The 21,886-nt window shown below is 37.8% G+C and overlaps 1 protein-coding gene across 3 annotated transcripts in view; it reads right to left on the bottom strand.

Moving 5' to 3' along the window:
* Positions 1-21,886, bottom strand: part of LOC110851408 (probable serine/threonine-protein kinase DDB_G0282963) — a 59,475-nt gene that overhangs the window by 12,093 nt on the left and 25,496 nt on the right. Inside the window, exon 1 of one of the 3 annotated variants that reach the window (XM_022099177.2) lies at positions 14,819-16,605. The exons of the other annotated variants lie outside the window; for them this stretch is intronic. Within the exon in view, the coding sequence (XP_021954869.2) occupies positions 14,819-14,904 (86 nt within the window). The 5' untranslated portion in view covers positions 14,905-16,605. Of the gene's footprint in view, positions 1-14,818; positions 16,606-21,886 lie in introns of those variants that run through there. 3 annotated transcript variants of the gene reach the window in all.

The following is a 21,886-nucleotide window of genomic DNA, read 5'->3' on the forward strand; positions in this document are numbered from 1 at the left end:
GATGTAGGTTGTTGGGGTTAAATTTGATTTCATTTTATTGTGCACTATAACTTTTGACTTCTTGTAACTCTACTTGACCAACCCACCCTTGATTGTTTGACACTTCAGAGTTCCTTCTCGCCACGATAGGTTTGTTTGAGATTTTACACTTTCAATCCAGTTCCCCTCTTCAATTGACTTCATAATTTCCTCGAGCAGGAGCTAACTTACTGTTCAGGCATAATCTTGTCTCAACCACCTTTTTATAGTCAATCTCAGTCCTCACCAGCCAAAAACTGCAAATTTGCTTCGGCTACTACTACTCCATAAAAACTACAAAACTGGGTTTAAAAAACCATCTCAAAGCTTGATATCGGTTCACACAACAAAACAATAAAAAACGAGCATGTCCTCAAAGTGCCAAGAGTCACAAAAAGCTGCTAAATTGCTCCTGCATTCATGTTTTTTACCAGAATTTATACAAGTTTTCTTGCAGTTATCATCATCATGCGTAAGAAAATTACAGGATATATAAATAAAACGATAGGAATGCACACAATTACCCAGAGACACCTCGAATTTTATCCTCAAGCATCTTCTTGCATTGTTGTTTCGAAGAAGACAATTTAGAATCCATTTTACAAACACTAAGTAATTCCAAAGAATACGAAGTTTAGGAATTGGTTCTATGTGCTCCAATTTCACGTAGAATAATTCACACAGTTCTTTCTTCGAATACAGGTGTTTGACGCTGTTGCATTCTTTATTGTTTACCTCACCACACCTTTAAAGCTGAAGTCCCGTACGAGCAAAATATATGATAATAGCCAAGAACAACCTGGCTACGGCAGTTTGTCACTGTTTTTGCGTATGACTCTAATGTGATTGTGAGTAAGTGTCGTCTTGTCAAATTAAAATTTTGACCCCAAGATTGCCCTTTCGTGCCTCCCCTCCTTCTCGCCTTGCTGACAAATTTTGTGTCTAACTTTGTTCACAAACAACAAGGATTGGAGATGGTGTGCACACCCTTCATGTCATTTCACAACAATAAAAATGTATCAAAAAACCCTGATGTAACTTTCCATTGGTGTAATAACTTCAACTCGAGCCAACCAAGCCTTAATGCTGTCAATGGTATAAAATATTAATGCTTATCTCAATTGTTGTTGCGTTTTTTACCCTCTATTGACATGGGTTGAATGCGTCATAAACCAAATGCGATCTCCTCCCCATTTATAATGTGCTCAGATTGATGAAGGCAACTCCCAACTCGAAACACATAATTAGTAAGAATGCACCACACACCAACGCTCCAAAAGTTGTGGAGGTTCGACCCCTATGCTATTTTTATGCAACAGTTTATGTGAAATCAGATACAGCCAGCAGTTCCTCTTCCGTTGGGTAAAAGGGCAAAAAAAGGAATTTTATCGCTATCATCAATCATATCATGGACACATTGCTACTGCTGGAAGTTGAATCCAGTTTCAATTCTAAATGTCAATTCAAACCAATTTGATCACGTATGTAAATTGGGTTTGTATGGAGGAAAATGGATCCTGTGTGTAGAAACGTAGGCATATCTTTCATAAAAAGCTGTCGTATATTTACTTTATGAAATGGAGATTGGGTAAGTTGGTCGTGTCGTAGAATTATTTTTGTATGTAAAACTTTTTTCTCTCAGATACCGATACATATTTATGTCGCAAAGGGTTAAGGAGTGAATCTCATGCAGAAAAGTGAACTTATAATAAGTTTAGAACTGCTAGTTGGAAAAGAAGAGGAATTCGAAATTTACTTTCTGATGAGATTTTGAAATTCCATCACAATTTCTGATTAGAAATCTTGATAAGATTCATAAGTTTAAATGAAATACTAAAACTTTAGACCAGCCAAACCCAAATGACCTCCTCCGTCAGTCTCTTGCTCAATATGTCATCTTTTGAAGTTACGGCTTACAATTTTTCTGCCACAAAAGATTCGAAATTACCATATTTCGTAAATATATGTACTCGGCAAGAAATAGATTCTCTTGTGTTCACGGACTTTGGTAAAAGGCGGAAATGACGGTTACCCTGAGTTTGTTTGATAGATAGTGCGTATAATTCCTGAAGGTAGATGCAAATCATTTAGAATTTCAGCTAGCAATAAGTTTTTACAATGTGTACAGTAAAAACAGCATCTGCCATGCTGTATTTTTTACGTTTAATGACCGCATCACATCGGCGTTCAAGTACGATTCAAGCAGCTGGGTTTGACGAAGAAAAAAACCGTTAAGTCAGTAAACGTCAATTGTTCAATGTTTATCAACAAGTTGTTGTCAAAATATACGAGTTTTAATTTGCAACTGCAAACCCAGTTTCAGACAAAGGATTCACAAACAAGGCAATAAGACAAGTATGACTACTCCTTGCTACAAAGGATAGGCCATCGCATGAACAGAATACAAGGAAAGAAATGTCGACTCTGAACTTCAAAAGAAATTGAATAGTCCATTCCCACTTTTTTCTTTACTTACAGTCAATGGAACAAGTATAGGCACCACCCACGCAAGCTAAATAAAAATGGTTATAACTTTGGCATGCATTATCAAATTAACATGAAACTTTGTATACATTTAACAAATCTAATGTAGTGTTCGATTATAATCATGTTTTATTGATTAAGATTAGATAAACCCAGTTTTTAAATAATTTGTTGGAAAATATGCAAAATTAGCCCGCAAAAAGTATTGGCACCCTCTAACTTATAAAATCATAAATCAAAGAATTACTAATTTTATTACGTCACACTGCTTCTAATATTACGTGGCACCTCCCCTCGACGCAATAAGAGGAGAAATAGGCCCGTGGAATGGATTCCACAAGTTTTTTTATAACGCTTTTCTATATGGCTGCCCACACTTCCTTCGAACTTTTGATAAGCTCATTTTTCGAAGAGTGGTTTCCCACCAGTCCCTCTTTCCTCAACACGGACAATCAAAATCACATCGGTAGACTGTGCGGCAAACGAAAGAGGCTTAATCTTTTCGGTCTCCAAAAACTTACATCGTTAATTTGGCTACATGTTTGGGGTCACTACATTTTTGGAATATGAAATTCCTTTCTAGGTCAAGTTTTTGTCAAATGATTTCAAATTCTGGTCTGTAGTGATTAATTAGACCTCCCTGGTCATGATTTCGTCGATAATGACCATATAAATACGCCGCGATCAAGTCATTTAACCCAAAACCATAATCAATCCTCCTCTGTGCTGAACAGCCATACGAAGAAATTCGTATTTCTGAGAATTTTATGGCATCTGCCTGACTTAAACCAATGAATGAGCTCCGAATAAATAAAATATACCTATGTCGGGCCAGCAGACCCTTTTTCATTCATTGGAGGCCCACTTAGGGTGATATTTAGCCTATTCCAATTTATTGAGTTGGTTCATTTTGGGGACCCTCGCGTCTGTCGGGCTACTGGACCCTGAAACCCCATTGCATGATTTTTGATTGATAACCATATTGTATGATATGTTGACCCCACAGTTGGTTTTCAAATTCAACATTGTTTTGGGAGCTGAAATCTCCAGATTTCGAGTGATTTTTTGCTTGATTAATCTGTCGATGATGGGCTAATGTGACTTTTTTCTGCCGGATCATGGGAAACCAGCAATTAAAAATGGCGCTTCATGTTCATTGGCTAAGTTTCGAATAGTAAATATCACTGAGAACGTTTTCTGTCTGAGTTTTCGATATCCAAGTTTGTTTGAGAAGGAGGAAAGATTATTTCTCGCTCCGCCAAAACTAGCTCGTTTGGTGTCGCAATTTTGGCTCTAGACAATACCAATCTGGACTCACGAAGCAGATAAAGTTATATTTTGTGATCTGATTAACTTACCGTGACAAAAGGCAGAGGTTTATCGTTATAAAAATTTCGCACAAATAATTAAGACATAGGTTGCCAATACTTTTTGCAGGTTCCAACCTGACGCGTTCGTGTCAAAATCAGAATAACGTTACGGTTATATAATTTCAGTCGGGAATATGATTATAATCGAACACTACATTAGATTTGCTAAATGTGTACAAAGTTTCATGCTAATTTGATAATGCATGCCAAAGTTATAACCATTTTTATTTAGCTTGCTTGGGTGGTGCCTATACTTGTTCCATTGACTGTACTTTATCAACTTTCTATAGCAAATTGAATAAAAAATAAATAACTACCAAATTATTTAATGAACGATAAACCGTCCCACCAAATTGTCACTAAAATAATTTATAACAGGACCTCATTTCACCTTGATCATCTCGGACCACTTGCACATTGAGTGAGGATACTAAAGCCATGAAGAAGACATGTGTTGATCACGGCGAATGCCATTTTGCGTATTTACCATAAAGCCACCGTGGGTGAAAGCTACCGTGAGTTGATAGAAATGACAAATTTCAACTATTTATTCTCCATCTGACACGCCCGTTACCAGTCTCGAAACACATCGAAATTAGAGACAAAATGAATCAGCATCTGTGATATGTCATGCATGGTGCGACTTTATTTTGTGGTTGGACTTTTAATTGGATACGCTCCGCCAAACTCGACATACGAGAAAATATGTACAGAACCACCGCACTAGGATAAACTGTATACGGAGATTTATGTAGTACAAACTCACATTGTTCTCATTGTTGTCATATCATATCATATCATACTTTATTACTACTTTAATTGGAAATAGTTTCCGAGTTTGGTGGCAGTGGTGTGGCTTCACTTTTGTCTCATAAAATTATCCACAGAAAGTTTTCCAACACCTTCAGTTTTATTACTTCAGAGAACCATCCACATCATCACGGGTAGTAAAGGGATAATTCAAAACTTATCCATTTTGTCTCATTTCATGCCCAATGCTTAAAAAAATATGTAATTGCAATCCCGTAGTAGTAAAAAAAAGTCCTGAAAAATTATTTTCACAAAAAGTCCAACTCCTGCATCACACACATGAAGAAGCGTGTTCATTGACCCATTAATTTTTTTGAGATTTATTTAAATGAGGAGATTCACCTCATCTGCACATATGAATAATGTTAGCTGAACAAGATGAGCCGATCTCATCGCATGAATAAATACGAGAAAGCTTGTCTCCTCGTCTTATTTGCATCTGGTGTTATGCGTGTGAATGTAGTTTGGAGGAGGACACGCTGGTGGTACAGTTTCAGCCTCACGTATGGCGCATGCATGAAAAACAGATCACAGTTCAAAAGTGCCAGAGCCAACATTTACACGATAAGATAAGAAGACACGGAGCAAGTGCACCTCATAATTCATGTCAAATATTGTTGCTGCTCGGAAACACGAAACACACGAAAGTGCAAATAATCTAATGCCAAACAAATGAACAAAACAGTAGTTTTTTGCTGGGTTTCCTCCTCCTGCGTTTGTTCTGCTAAAGAGTAGTGCAAGCTCACAAAAATATTGAGACAAGAGAGGAAGAGAGAGCTTACATCTGTTTCACTTAATGACACGACAACCAATATTTGTAACGGATGCCAGTTCGCAATAAGAAAATTTCTAATGATTTCCAGGTGCTTGCAAATGTATGCGGTACAGTGTGTTACGAACACACAAATGATAATGTATTAGAATGAGGAAAAACACTCTAGTGTCGCAATAAAATAAACTACTTGCGAAATCAAAGAGAGAGAGATCCAAACTACTCTTAATTTTGCTGGTTGGAAGACTGGAAGCAATGTGTGAGCCTCAGGTGGTTTTTGCAATTCGCAAATTGAAGACGAGTCGCAACGAGGAGAATCATCATGCCAGAACACATTGGAGAAGTGGATGGGTTTAACCTAGTTCTGCCAACTGGACCAGATTCACTCTCATTTTCGATAAGAATAAACCATGCATTAACCAACATCCACAGCTCATCTTCATCCCTAGAGAAAGAGAGAGTGAGTGGAACCTTCCACAATCAAAATCTGCCAAGCTAGCGAATGAAATGGACTCTTGAAATGCATATTTAACCTGATACTGGTTCACCATCGCGTCTAATGTCCAGTCCTCCAGGTGGAAAACACTCTTGGAATCACACTCAATCACAAGAGGTGATCAGGAAGCAGGCCACGTCACACCATCACCGACATGAAGGCTAATGTTCCGTAGGAGAGAGATTTTCAAGTGGTAAGTAAAACTAATGTCGTGTGGTTATACAGCCGAGCTGGTAAATTTTGAATGCTCAATTGCTCCATGGGCGCTAATATAATGGAAGAAACTACTTCGTGCGATCCACAAAATGGTAATGTCGATGCCATTAGGCTGCTTACCTCTGCCTGGCTGCGTGTATACTCCCAACTTGTCCTCAATGGTAGCAAATACTAATAATAATAATGACCGGGAGGACGAGTGGTGGAATGACGTTCATTGGATTTGCTTGCCCCAGGTGAGAATCATTTGGACCGAGTTTACTTGTTTCAGACGCCACATTAGTCATGGCGAAATTTATTAGAATTACTTAAATACTTTGGACTGAGAAAGCTAGCAAATACATTCATTCGTATGTACATAAGTCCTTGAGTAATTGAGTCAGCTTCCTCCTCCTCCTCAGTCAGTATTTAGTTATGACAGGGATTTAATGTCAAATGAGCTCTCCAATCCATCAGAAAATAAATACCTTCCCCCTGAGCATTCACAACATGTGTTTGCCTTTGCGACAATGGTTTCTCTGCATATATTGCATACACCTGAGCCCTCCCTCGTCTAACACGGATCATAAAATCTGAGTGGAAGTACATTATTATTTCGACCCACATATCACAGCACCACGATCGTTCCAACAAAAATCCACATTCTGCACACTTAGTTCTGTCACGTTACAGATTAAAGTCGCTCTATGTGTGCATGTTCACCATGAAAATAATCATCATCGTCATCATTAAATCTGTCGACTTGATGAACAAAGTGAAGCTCCGAGTAAAGTGAGAGAGCAGAGGAGAGAGGATCCAAGTTTTGCAGAAATTACCTGCTGAGTGATTGCATTATAATAAAATAATGGCTGTGGTCGGTTGTCAGAGATGGTATCCAATCTACCAACTTTTCTTTCCTGGCCAACATTGTACTTTTTTCGCTCATCATCATCGGCCAGTGGTGTACGTAGCAGGAGGAGGATGAGGAATTACCTACCACCAAACCAACCTACCTGTCGTCTCACTATTCTATTCTAAAGAACGAGCGAACGAACAAACCGACCTGCTCTCCAATTCAAATTCACTCCCGAGTTTCTCTCTTGTATGGTTTCTTGCCCAAACTGAGTGTGAGGAGTTGAAGGCTATTATTTATGACGAACATTATCTATCCAGCGAATAGAATGGACTCGGACAGAATATGCAATCCATAAAAAAAGGAGGATGAAGGAAGAAGAAAGGTGGCTTCGTCGTCAGCGGTTTAGCTCATCTGAGGATAAGAGATGGGCCGTGGTGGCGAGAAGATATTTTAATAAATGCTTCAAAAAGTATTATGAAAGGGAAAAAGTGAGGAGAGGAGAGCACATTGCATGGACTTCTCTCCGCCATTATTGCATTGTTGTGTTGTCGCACTGCATTGTGTGTGGCAATATCATTTTCTTTGTGGAAAATAAGACAAGCTATCCATTACACGGTTTGTCAGGGATGACACTGAGGCATTATATAACTCATGTGGAACAATAGCAGGAGAATTGGAATTGATTGTGAATAGCTGTGAGGCACTCTTAAATTACAACCCTGGCAGAAATTCTCTCTCTTCTCGTGAAAACAACTTTTTTCTTGTGTGCCAGTAATTTTATAGAAATTTAGAAATAATCATATCCTCCATCAAGTAAGTTGGGTGTGTAGGTGGTGCAAATTAAGTGCGTCGAGATATTATTATGATGGGCATTTTACGTAAATTATAGCCTGCGACATACCTACAACAAGTCTTTTTCTTCGCCACACAAGAGTCGACCCCGTCATATTTAGTTTTCACCTTTGTCATGTTACAACATATGCTCACTAGCAAATGATCCACAGATATAGGATTACTTTCTTTGTGATTTGTTGCTGGCATTGGCTGTATCCAGAATAAATTGATTGTGCAATATTAGAACATACAAGTTGGACTCCACTTTAGTCATTACGGCATCGAGAGTACATACACCATCCACATACGAGTTTTGCTGTCACTTACTTCTATTTCTAGTGGTCGGATCGATAAACCACTTTCTCATATGTACTGCTGCATACGTGGGCGAATCAGATTAAGTGAGTGGTACCAGTCCCCAAAAAATTCGATACGGGCTACTAACAAGTACCAGCAGCAGCAGGGCTGATAATCATAATTGGCTGGTGGCTACAATTGGTGAAATCGTGTAGAACCTATCGCGAATCAATTTTCAGCTCGCTCGTCATGGAACCGATCAAACATGAAACTCGAATTAAATTCATCGTCGTCTATACAATTTACTTGCACATATTGGATACTCGTACATACATCAAGCTTAAGGTTGAAATCTCAGTTTCACACTTACTGGAAACTAGAATCGTGTGTATATGTGATTTAGGCTCGATTTCCTTATCATCCTGAAAGGTTTTTCCCACCAAATCGATAAGCTTTTTGCACTTGGGTTAGTCACGTAAAGAAATTAAGAGTCTGAGCAAAAAATCCGATGGCTCATTAATTAAGACCAAAACTTTTACAATACTTTGATTCGATTTTCTTTGCTTAAAAAGTTTCAAGGAGGTGTCACATCAAAACTTATTAGCTGCTTGAATCAAGTATATAAAGTTTAACCTCCACCTTCACCTTTGTTCATCCTTCACATTATTGATTGATGTAAATCCATATAATTTTAGGGTGCAGAAGGTGTGACAATATTTGCACAGTGACAGGAACATTAATGGCTCAATTGTGTTGTTTGGCAAGATTTTTTCGCCAAATGGTTTTTCCCAAGTGAGGACTAGCTCTTACTTGAACGTGAACATTCATCTGGAGATAAATGTTCCGTAACTAAACAGACGTTGAACCTCCGTGTCTGATGAAAAAGTTAAACCATTTCCAACATCCATCTAACAAACAGCATCATTCGAGTTGAAGACCTCAACAACTAACTTTGCTGTGTTTTTTCTACATCGTGCAAGGTTCCTCTCTTTACCGGAATGCATGCAAGCATTGCATTTCCAACTAAAATCTACTTAATCATCCCCCGTTTGGCAGCAGTAGTTCACCAAGTTACCATAAAAGCTAATCCAATCCTAAAAACCTACGACAAATTCGGAAGCCCATGGTGGTACTCACTCACTCGTACGAAGGGTAATGTATGGTGCTTGGGAAATTGGATCAGTGCTGAATAACATGCAAAGAGCGGTTATCAGTAAAAATGTCACGAAGTTAAAGGACATATGCATGCCACGATGGAATTCATATTTCTTTTTAAAACAGACAGCTCAATATTAATATTTTCTGGATAAAATTCCTGAATAACAGTCGAGACTGGTGGAAGAACACGCAGCTGGAGGAATAAATCTGTCCACTATATGCAAAGCGAATCTCGGAATCCAAATGTGGGAAAAACCGCAGTCATTTACTAACCCGCATTTACCACCCCAGTTTTTTTATTGAAAATACGGTGCATATCAAGTCAAACTTGAGCACTTTAAAGATTTTTTTACTATGCTAGCGAAAATTTTCAGAAATGCTTGAGACGTAAATGTCATATTAAAAATTAGTTTCGCATTCCAATTCCTCGCACTAAAGGATTTGAGCAGGTTTTTAATGCATGGTTTTGCTCCACAAATATGGAAAGCTGCAGACAGAAATCTACTGCAAAATACCACACAACACATTACAAGTAAAAACCGAAGCCAATTTTTAAGCTCTGAGGAAATTAACAATCAACTCGTTGATGTCAACTATAATTTTTTTCATAACTTCCTGAAAAATGTAGTTCGATTTAGGAGTTTAACCTGTACATAAGTATTTTTAAGTATGCTGAAGATAAAAAATGTTTTAAATTGCAGTTCTTATCTCTCTTAATGTTTGAGCACAATGCACAAGACTGAGTCATACTGTGTATGGTAACCGTTTATGCGGTGGTTATCAAATCCATAATGGTGCATCGTTGTCACACACAAGTAGTTGTTTGAATGCAGGTTATTATTATAATAATTTTGACAGTTGTCTATTTGGTTGCGATAAGCAATACAAATCATAAGTTGTGTTGAAATAATGTTCTGTTTGTATTATTGGTCGCGTACACACATACAAATGCACATATATTCGTACATACATAGAAATAAAAAATAAAAGCAGGAGGGAACCAGATGCCAGTCATTATGATGCTGCTGCTGATGTGTCCTCACAGTTAATGCTCATGTCATTATGCACGGTAGAAAGAGCAAACAGTGCCCAATTGTAAATAAACCGACTTTGCGTTCATTTGGTTGCAACACACAATGATTTGAACGAGTTTTTCATTTCTGTCTTTCTTTCCGTGGCCATTGCGCAATAATGACTGCTGCTGCACCAGTAGTGGAGTAAAGTTTAATGCACATTTAATCCAAAGCGTAACGCTACAATCATTTTCGCATCATCTATTCAAAATAACAAACGTAAAATAGATTGCATTTCTCTCTGCCACCACACTCCTACTCCAACGTCAATTTGCCATCTTACCAAACCCTCAATCATTTCATAATAATGAGTACAAAAAACGAATTAATTTTCGTGCACCAGACAAAAAACACTTATGACTAAACCAGAGATAAACTCGTAATTTGGTAAAATAACAAATTGAACTTTCACAAGTTCTGATTCGTATAATAATAATCTGCATGCACACGCAGATTGGAAACTGGGTTTGTGCTGCGACCAGACGCCGTAAAGGATGAGTTACACGATTTTCGAAATAAGTCCACTGAACAGATGCATGCAACAAGATAACACCGGCAACAATAACAATTAGCCTGCGTTGTTCAAGTCGTGAAACAAAGCGAAAGGTTGAATAGCAATAATAATAAGTAGATGACTAAACTATAGTAATGACATGACTCACTGTGAGTATTAGCAGTCGTCGTGGAAATGTGTTACTTCCTATCAAAAGCTTTAGTTCTGGTTGCAACTCAGCTTCAGTTCATTAGTGGCTGGTGGTAATTGTGTGCCTTCAGTCTAAATTATTCACTGTATAACAAGTACACAAATACATAGCACACTCGAGTGCAGCTTAACTTGGTAAATGAATTTCTATTTCGTGCACAAAGTCAGCCAAGTTAAGTAGCATTGTAAGTAGCGATAATAATGGAAGGATGGATGGATGGTTGTTGTGTTGTTATTTGCTATTCGAGGATGACGAGCATAATAATATGCGTGAGATTGGGATTGCGGATGGATCAGAATTTAGAGTGGAGGAGGAAGTGTTAAAGGCTATTTTGCATTGTAATTAATAATTTGCATCCTTTAGTGAGCCAATTGCATATTATATTCACACTCGTATCTCAAAGGAGATTAGGCAAATCTAGCTTTTGTACGAGTGTCGAGTTTTGTAACGGAGAAAAATGGAGATCATCACAATAATAAGTAGACTTGTTGAAAAGTTTAATAAGGCCGAAAAATTATTGGAACTATTTAGAAGAGAAAGTATAAAGTCATTTTACAAATTTTTTGTTACAAATTTTTATAAATTTATGAACCACAGTTTATAGGTTTACAGAATTATTGTCACCAACAACGGACGCTTGCACATTCATGCGACTGCATGCAACTTTGTCGTTAGCTGTTCCATTGTTATCTACACCAACTCAGACCAAATCTGGGACTGGGACAAATTTGAAATCAAAACCTGAACAAGGCCCACAATGCGCAGCGATCATTATATTCAATCCTAATCCACTTAATCCTTCCATGCTCGACTTAACCCGTGACATTTGCCTATTTTGGATTGTGGTCATTTTCAACCAAAGAAATAATGCTCGGTCATGGTCAATTCAGGTCTCATTTGTAAGTATATAAATATATATTCTCATTTTTGGACTCGATCGCAATTCAATTTCAATACTGGGAGTAAAAACCACCACGAGGAGTATTAAAAGAATGACATTTAAGATTTTAATCCCACCAGATTTTGCACCTTTACAAAAGTTTACTTGCTAAGCATGCTTCTTGGTTCTTGGTTAGCGTTACAGCGGTCTCACAAGTCCTAAATTGATTATTGTTTGAAAAGCTTTAGTCGCCATTGTGTCTATTCATTTTGACAAAATTGTAAATTGACCATGAGCTTTAATTGTATGCAAAACGATAATCCTTAAAGCAGCCACACTTTTTTGTTTCTTTTTTTTGCCTGAATTGTCTCCACTATAAATACCCCCCAAAAAAACTAAAAGGAGTAGGCGTGGGTTAAGAGAAAGGAACATTTGACAGGACAATGTGAGAAAAAATAAACGCACACAAGACACTTTACCGTGATACCTTAGGTTTCACTGTGTGGGTGGGTGGCACGATGTCTGTGAACACGGTATTGTGAACGTGCAAATGCACAACCATACTTAACATCAAGCAACAATGAAATTGAGGTAAATAATAATGTAAATTTAAACACGAGACGATTATGAGACGGGTGCATCATCCTCGCGCACAGTGTGTGACACAGCACACTAAAATTCCAGACAAAATAAATTATTTAAAAATAAGGTACGCAGTCAGGTTTCTTTTTCACTGTTTCGTTCCGTGGTTGCAATAATTAAATGTGCGAGTATTTACAGCATAGCTTGGTGCGTGGGTGGTTGGAAGAACACTTTGACACATGGAGTAGTGAAACAAATTTGGATTTGTTCACAAAATACGTAAAATGATGTAACAGTATATTGAGAGGTTTAAACATATTATTCAACAGTTTTATCTCAATTTGTTAAAGAAATTTTCCACGAAGCAGGAATTGAATAAGCTTCAACAAAATTTATTATGTAATTGATCCCTGATAAAAGAATGTTTGAAGTCGACAATAAATCTCTCAGGGTATTATTTTTCTGAAGGAAATGTTGTTGATATGAGATTTGTAATTGATTGAAGTTGAAGCAATATGATTCATACGGTTTGTTAATGAAAAGGGATTTTGATTGTTAATGCCGACCTGCAACCTGTTTTATCAGATTTGTTTTTATAATTTTTACTTGCAAAACAAGCAAACTTGGTGATTCGAAGAATGCTAATGAGTCAATATTGCAATTTGTAAACATTTTAATTGAAGCGTAATGTAAACACAAATTAACGAATGGACAATTAAGAAAGGTGAATTTCAGTGTGTAAACAGACTGCGCTGATTTTATCTCTTCATTAAGACAATTGGTGCCCTATTGTTGAGCACATGACAAAAGGAAGGCAGCTTTCAGAGAAACAAATTATGGGTTCGTGTGACCGTGTGACATTGTCGAGCAGCTAAACATTAAATATTTGTCTTCCTTACATATTGTTTCACTTTCTCATTTCGCACATTCTCTCAAAACCCAAATTCGGCTTTGTTCCATAATTATTGTCTTTTTATGTGTCAAGTGTGTGACAGTTTTCACGTAAATATATGCCTGCAAATCTAGGAAAAACTTGTACATTAATAATTAAACAATACGTAAATTAGAACGTCATTCGATCCCATATTTAAAACTTAAAATTTGACCCGGTATAAATATGCTAATAGAGTTTGACGTTAATATATGACGCAAGGTTTTTTTATAGGTAATTAATAACGACCGACTTCATAATTTTATGGAAAAAACGTCAATCTCCAAGTATGGCAAAGTTTTTAGCGTTTATTTCTGTACAGTTTTATTTTAGTTGTAAATCTCCACATCTCATCAACAGGGGGACAATAACAATGCAATGGGAGGAACTATAAAATGTAACAATGACGATAAAATTGAAAGTTAACAAGTGTGTAATGACCTATTGTCGATGACGGTGTGGGCGAGAAGGTATTGCATATAGATATGTAGATAGATAGATAAATACACACGTAATAACATTTCATATGTAGGTATTAATGGATTCATCAAACTTTGCAATTGCGACGTTAGACTTGATGCTCATTTTTATTACGTCGACGATGTCGGCAATTATGTTTTTAGCCAGGATGACACTAAAATTTGTTCCTGATGAGGAAATTGGATCTCTTTTATCTATATTTGTGGAGGAGTCGTAGTAGTAATAATAATAATAACTTGGATCAATTGGGCTGTGACCTCAAATTGTCACTTTGATTGAATATCTGCTAGAAATACCGAAACTTGGGAACATCATGCTCACGTTATTTCGTATAACAAACCAATTTGACCAACTAACAGTACTAATGATATATCCGTCATTTTTGTTAATTACAATTTTGCCAGAGGTGACAGGATTTTCACGTTGTTCATCAATACCGGGACGGAATCTTCCATTTCCTTAATCATCAATCTTTCAAGAACAGATTTTATATCATCATGATGATCCTAGTACATACACACCAAACTTGTTGCTGTTACTGCTACTCAGGATGATTAGACTTTGAAGATGGGAACATATCATCCATCCAATTTTTAAAACTCGTTATTCGTATCTGTGTCAAATAATATGATTTGTCAATAAATAGCCACCAGCAAAAGAAAAGTGGGAAAATGTGTGCACGTAAACATAGTATGAGGCACACAAAATGGCCCCAATAAGCTGGACTAACCTGGGTGAAACTAAAAAATATGCGACTTAAACCAACCTCCATTTACCACCGTCAGTAGCTATAACCTACTTCCGTCCCCCTTCGAATATACACACACAGTAGGAGCGGAAATAAACAGAGCAAATCTGAAGAAAAGTAAACAATTTACCGGTATTTATTGGAAGACGAAGTAGGTCCGTCGCCACCAGCCTCATAGAAAGGCGACCCAGGAGCATTAAAGTTTCTGGAACACATTTTTTCCCGTTAACCTCGATCTTTTCCTTGATAAGTGCGAGCAACAATTTTCTCCAACCAGCGACCAAATGTGTGGAATGTTTGTATTTTATAGAATTTTAGATTTGTTCCTTGTTTCTTGATTTTACTTTAATTTATCTCATTTTATTTTCCTAGTTGGATCAAGTTATCCAGATCAAAATCAATTAATGGCTGTAATAAATAGTCCCAAAAAACTCATTCTTCACGTCCCATGTTAAAGCGAGCGTTGGGAAACCAATAACTCAACTCCAGTCGCTTATTATAGGTGTGCTTCTGTTAATGGAAAAAAAGTCGGTCAAATTGTGGGGACTTTTGTAGAATTTTTTTTCTACCACCGAGTTTTTTTTTCTGCGAACATACAGCGAGAATAATTCTTAGGTCATCATCACCCTTTTCGTTCAATAATCGATGCAGCGGATCCTGCTGATTGTATGTACAGGCCACCCCAATAATATGTATGAATTGGCTTCCGTTCCTTTGTTGTTGTCTCGTCGTAGAACGCCTTCTTATTCTGGTAGCTCTGGATGGAAGGTTGTGCGCTGAAGGTGCGCAATTTGTTTTCCATCCAAAAAATGCCAAGGATTTATTTACTCTGTGGTCCTTTGCTTCACAAACATCCGGAAGGAAGCGAGCATTCAGATTTCATCTTGCTCGCGAAGCACTCTGTGTACTTGCTCCTCCGTATTCTTCTCCCGATGTCAGAGACAGGATGGGAACAAACCACTTAAAGTACGAAATGAGACGAAAGGAAGACACTGAACTATCCAGAATCACCTCACTTACTGATAAATAACAGTTTTCCAACGATGATAATAAACCGAATCGTTAATTTTATGTCTCTCTGTATGTATGTATATGTTTCTCAATAACATGTAAAATCACAATCCGTCCCCTTCTCATTTGGAATTCAATTCCCTTCCTGTTGCAGCCGCAAACTATCTCCTATTTTTTTCGTTAGAATACAAATTGAAAAATTGAGTGCAAACAATCGGGATGGAAAAACGAGCTCAAACTCGAACCGTCTTCTGCCAAAAAAAGAAGTTCTGTCAAACAATCCTTCAGTGATACAAAGTGAGAAGTTGCACTCTTTGCTGCTCCTCGTTGATTTTTAAAGTAGTCGATGTTCACAGTTTTTGTTCATTTAGGATCGACAAACTTTCCTGATACGGTGGTGACAGTATTTTAGCAAATTTGTCAACTTCCTCCCATCTCAAGTTTTCCAGAGGTGTGTATATCTCCACACTTTGATTAATTGTAGAAATGAATCAGTCGTCTCGTTTCGAGTGAGTAATGCGTTCTATTAAACTTTCCTTCCAGTCAAATATCCCCTTCTTGTCCGTATCACTTTGACGACGCGGAGTCCTCTTTCAGAGGACGAGTCTAATTAAGTTGCACCTTTTTTAAGGATCAATATCCAACACTTTTCTATGTCTTGTGTGCTACACAAAACGACGTAATTCTGTATCGCGAGAGATGAATCGGATTCCTCAGTCGATTCGATGTTGCTCGACCACGACCCAAGGAAGAACTAGCTGAACTTTGCGTTTACGAAAACTTTTTTCTCTTTCTGGTCCCACTCAGACTTCATCCACCCGAAGTACATAGTCGACGCGTTGTTGGTGGCAGCGTTCGTATGAAGGGGTTCACATTCACACAACATTCTGCCGTCGCATATATACGCCTCTGGCTCTGCTGTAATGTTTGTTGGTTGCTGGGTTGGTTGGTAAAGTAAATGGCAACTTGCTTTGGCTGTTTGTGGAGAGGAGAAGTTGAACAGTAAAATAAAGCTATATCTCAGACTGAGCAAACTAATGTATTGCATCGCATTGCTCTATTACTTTAACTGCGATACGATACGAACGACGACCATTCTCACATTGCATTGGACTCTTGTGTAGTTTACAAAATGCAAATCCCACGTTTGTGTAAGTATAGCGAAATGGCGAGCTGGTTAAACTTATTGCTCAAGTAAATAGGTACATACACGCACGCACCGGGTCGGTCGGTGTGAGCTACATTTATTTCATTCGCAACACATAGAGTCAATCTTAGTGTTGATGGAATTTGGTAGGAAGTAGTTAAGGTCTTATGCATACGTATGCTTGGAGAAGAAGGAGAAGAAGGAATGAGAGCTGTTTTAACTTTACTGCAAGGAAAACACACTCGATTTATAATCATTAGCATAAATGTAACACATAACATTTGGGCCGTTCGGGGTCCTATAACTCGACGTTGAACGGATTCCTGAACAAAGTCATACCAGAAAACAAGTTTTACTCGGACGAGTCTCAACAACATTTTGGAAATAGTTGTAGATATTACGAAAAAGAGACCTGAATTACATTGGATTCCTAAAATCGGATTACTCATTTGGTGTGAAATAACATGGTAAAGGTAATACACACTTATTGGCAACATGTTTGATCAAATCGGAGTTCACATCTGATTTCACGATATAATACAAAGATCGGTATCATCCCTAGCGATGCAAAACCACTCAATGAGAATTCTAGACTTAATGACTGCACGCATACATATGTATGAATAATATTCAGAATATTTAATATAAATGCGGTACCTTAAACTTATTTTGTTTACTCATTGCCCATTCCCTGGTAATCAAACGTATTATTAATGTTTCATGGTATTGCCCATCCCACCTCCCGAGTGAGTTCCAAGATTTTTGTCATAACCTGATGCACGAGACTCGTACTATTATTATTATAATAGGCTCGTAATGGCATTGTACGAATGTACGTATGGAACCGCTGCCAAATACTTGTGTCATAGCATGTATTCTGTACTCAAGGCGGTGTTGTAGCAGCAGAAGTTCTGGTAGCTGCAGTGGAGGCTAATGTCATGAATTGAATGCAAATATTTGTTGGTGTTTGGTCTCACATTAATTACCATCCGAGCAGCATACGTAAATAGGGGGACGTCAAGAGGAGCGACTCGCACAAAGAATTTCTACATGTTATTGTTATCCAATCCACCGCATCATCCCGAATGCAGGCAGTACATACATACTCACACATTGCGTTAATAGTTGATCGTTGCTCACGTTGTTGTCGTGCACTCTGCTGCACCGCATATCCTACTACCTTGGATATTGCATTACGCAAGAGTGCATTGGCAGATAGATGAGATCGCAATCCTGGCAAGAGGAACACATAGCAGAGTCAACAACACTCTCGGTTTGTTCAAGAAAAACGGAACGTGCAAATAGACCTGGATGGATGGATTGATGGATGACGCTGTAAAATTGTAAACTTATTTATTTTCAAGACGACGACGACGGACAGATTTGATGGGATCATTCTTTTTGCTGCTATGAAAGCGAATGGTTCGGAGTGGATGGAATTGATGGAACGACTTGTGAAGGATGAAGATGCGTCTCTCTTTTTTTGTTCAAGTTTGAACAATAAAATTATCACACCCCTCTCGATTTATATATCATTACTTTCATTACCTTATTATATGTAATCTTGGTCTTTTTCCTTTTAGCACATGCACGTAAAATTAACCCGTACACATGGGTTAATTTCTGGTGTGGCTGTGTTTTCTCTGTGTCGAGTAATCACTGTAATTATAGCGCAGAGTTTTCCCTTTCACACTTAAAAGCTCCGACAAATTCAAACCTTTGTGAAACACTTGATTGATGAGTAGTTGCAGGTGACCTGATGACCCTTCATCAGTCATCAGATTTTATTGTATTTTTTCATAAAACATGACCACGCTCAACCAAAAATTGAAAAAGTTCCAGCAAGCAGATTCTTTGACAAGAAAGTGCTTTGAAGAAGAAGAAAAAAACAATAGGATGGCTAAAAGATTCCTCGATGGGTCGTCTATCCAGTCAGTATTGCCAGATAGATATCGTATCGAGATGAAAGTGCTTGTTCATGGCGAATCCCATCAATTGTGAGGATGAGACCATTGCTCCGACCATCATCATCGGAATAAAAACCTATACGCGTGTTATTATGCAATACAATCTAACCAACTCCATTTTGTAATGACCTCTCGCTCTCTCCTCTCGTATGCATGCGTGTGATGGAAAATCTCATTCGGGAAGAAAATACGACCAAAGAGTGCAACACACTATGCAGAGAGAAGCAGGACTCAAATTTCGTGATGGTTCATACCCCCCAAAAATTATTTGTTTTTGATGATGATGGTGTTTTGGTTTAATGGGAATGGGAAGAGTGCAGTTATTCACTGTTTGTGAATGCAGTACAGATGTATGCATCCACATACATACACGTTAATATCCCTAAGCGCATTTTCACGAGTTTCATGACCAGATCATTTTCCTGTTTCAATCTACTCAACTCGCAAATATACAAACCACACCGCAACACGGTGAATTGATTAAGGAGTAAAGAAAACTGTTATTTATTTGCATAATGAGAAAATTGAGCATTAAGTTCGGACCGAATTATGCATGCATCTTCTTTAGGCTCTAACTTACGGGTAGTGCTAATTCCATTTCGTGTTAATATTACAGGAATAAATCCAACTTTACGGACACGTCTTTAGCAGCGATGCACGCATGGTGACATAAATGTTCGGGTAAATGGAAATATTCGAATGGGGCGTAGGGTTACTGGCCGAAAGGAACATATTTATTTCGAAATACGTTTAGACAACTCCATTTCAGGGTAAACAGAAGACTTGAACCGTTTCGATTTTGACGTTTGTTCTTTCTTTTCCTGCCATGACGGCGTTTCAAAGTCAGAGAACAGCAGAGTCGGGCGGGATCAGTGTGAGGCAGTGCGTTTGATTGAGTCTGACAAATTCATTCCCTTTTACAATGTCATCAAAACGAAGTGAATATATTTCAAGACCGGGTTTTCCATGCATACATCGAATTCTTAATTTCAGGTTCCATTTTCCTATCCTTGAGCTTAAATTGATTATTGTCAACGACCCACTTTTCAGCAAATCAATCTCATTCTCGTCGTTTACCAGCCCATGAAAATTCTGTAGAGTTGGAATATTCTCTACACATTCTACTCTATTCTTCTCCAATTTCCCATCTTCTTCCCAGCACGAAGAATAAGCCTCCCTCCTTCTGCCCCTCCCACACTCATTCACACATTCATGATTAGATTAAACAATTAATACCATACTGGCAGCCAATAAGAAACTCGTCAACTTTTGGAATTAGGTATATATCTCTTCCAAAGTACAACTTTCCACAACATGTTTCGCAAGATTCTAGAACATTGTTGTAAAATCAGACCAAAAGTTTAACAAGGAGGATTGGCCAATTGTCTTGTGTTTCCATGTTCCAGATAAGAATTTTAGTGAATAATCTTGCCTCACATGGAACACTTTTTGGAATAATTCAACCCCAGAGAATTGCTCACACTCTGCAAGAAACTGGCATGAATTGCTATTTCGTTTTATTCTTATTCCTACCAAGACGACGAGGACGTTGTTGACACAGCGTTTTGTTATGCCAAGTTATGTACTCACTACTCTTTTGGCTTCAAAGAAACTCCAAATTCAAAACAAACTTTACAAATTCACAGCTAAAACTTTACACTTGCATTCACATGGGCTTGCACAACTTTTTAGGCTCTCGAACCTCATGGAAAGGCGAGGAAAGAGAAAGAACGGCATCATGGCATGGAGGACGGATGGATGGGGCAAAAAGGGTTAAAAGTGTGAAATGGATCTGTGTGGTGTGGTGGTTGTGTCTCAGAGTTCTTGGTGTGTGTGTGTCTTTGTTTGTTTGCACAGACAATAGCACAGACCAAAAGCGAGACAGCCCTTCATCATCATATGAAGAAGAATATCAGGCACACACACACACTGCCACTTCTCGAAGTTGAGAAACCAGGCAGAATCGGAAGAAGCTGCTTATTGGATCGGAGAGAGAGAGATGCATGAATATGAAAATGAAAATGATACATGTTTTCTGTGACTGCATTATTTTGTGTAAGTTGTCTCTCGTACTGACTGCTGAAGAAGAGTCAGTGGTATTTTTTTCTATGAATAAGGATGTAAATAAATAAATATACAATAACTCAACATATTTGATCCCTATTTTGCATGGCAAAAGCGGGGTAAAGTTTAGAATTATTGGAGGGCGAGAGATGAAAAAACCACATGTCTCCCTTGTCGAATTTTGTTTTCATTCTGAAATTCAAGGATGTGTGGAACTGATTTACAATATTTGGAAATCAAATAAGAATCGTTCCAGTCTTAACTTTTACCAACTCAGTTGGACGAGTTTGGATTCAAATACTGTATAAAACTTTCTAAAATTCTTTCTTGCCAAGCAATATTTTACAGTAATTTAAATTATTGGTATATATATTCGATTGTATTGAAATTTCGATAGGTCATAAAATGTGTATTATTTTGTCAATTATTTTGCAGGAAAAAATGAAAATTTGTAATTTAACAATACTCACCTACCAACTAATTCGAGGTAAAAAACGCATACGAGACAAAGGGTAATGAAAGTTGGACTCTGCTCGGATTGGCAGGAGCGCATTATTCTGAATTACTTGCGAATCCATCAATTGTATTGTTGAAGAAATCTCAAGTCATGGATATGCCTTTTATTTTTCTTCTGTTTCCCACTCTCTAATGCAGAAAATACTGCTACTGCAAGCACTCATTTTTTCATTGCATGTAAGTGGTGATGTTGTTTCATCTCTCTCTTTTCCAAGTTTAGCTTTGATCTAGATCCTTGTGGAACTTGGAATAAATCGACAGATGTTTCGAATTTTCAAATGGGTAAATAAATCATTGTGATTCTACTCAATCTAAATTACAAAGAAAAACCGTGACTTTCATTTTCCGTGGTTTGGGCATTTCATGCCAAACAATTGTCTCGTAGTTATTGTCACGTATTGGACAGTAAGGAATAAATGATCGCAGGTTAAATTGAATTTCACCCCGCTCCCAATGTAATCAAGTGGGCACGTGATTTTCGCGCGAAAATATC

This window comes from Folsomia candida, unplaced genomic scaffold, assembly GCF_002217175.1.
Source record: "Folsomia candida strain VU population unplaced genomic scaffold, ASM221717v1 Fcan01_Sc006, whole genome shotgun sequence".
In the NCBI taxonomy this organism is placed as follows: domain Eukaryota; kingdom Metazoa; phylum Arthropoda; class Collembola; order Entomobryomorpha; family Isotomidae; genus Folsomia; species Folsomia candida.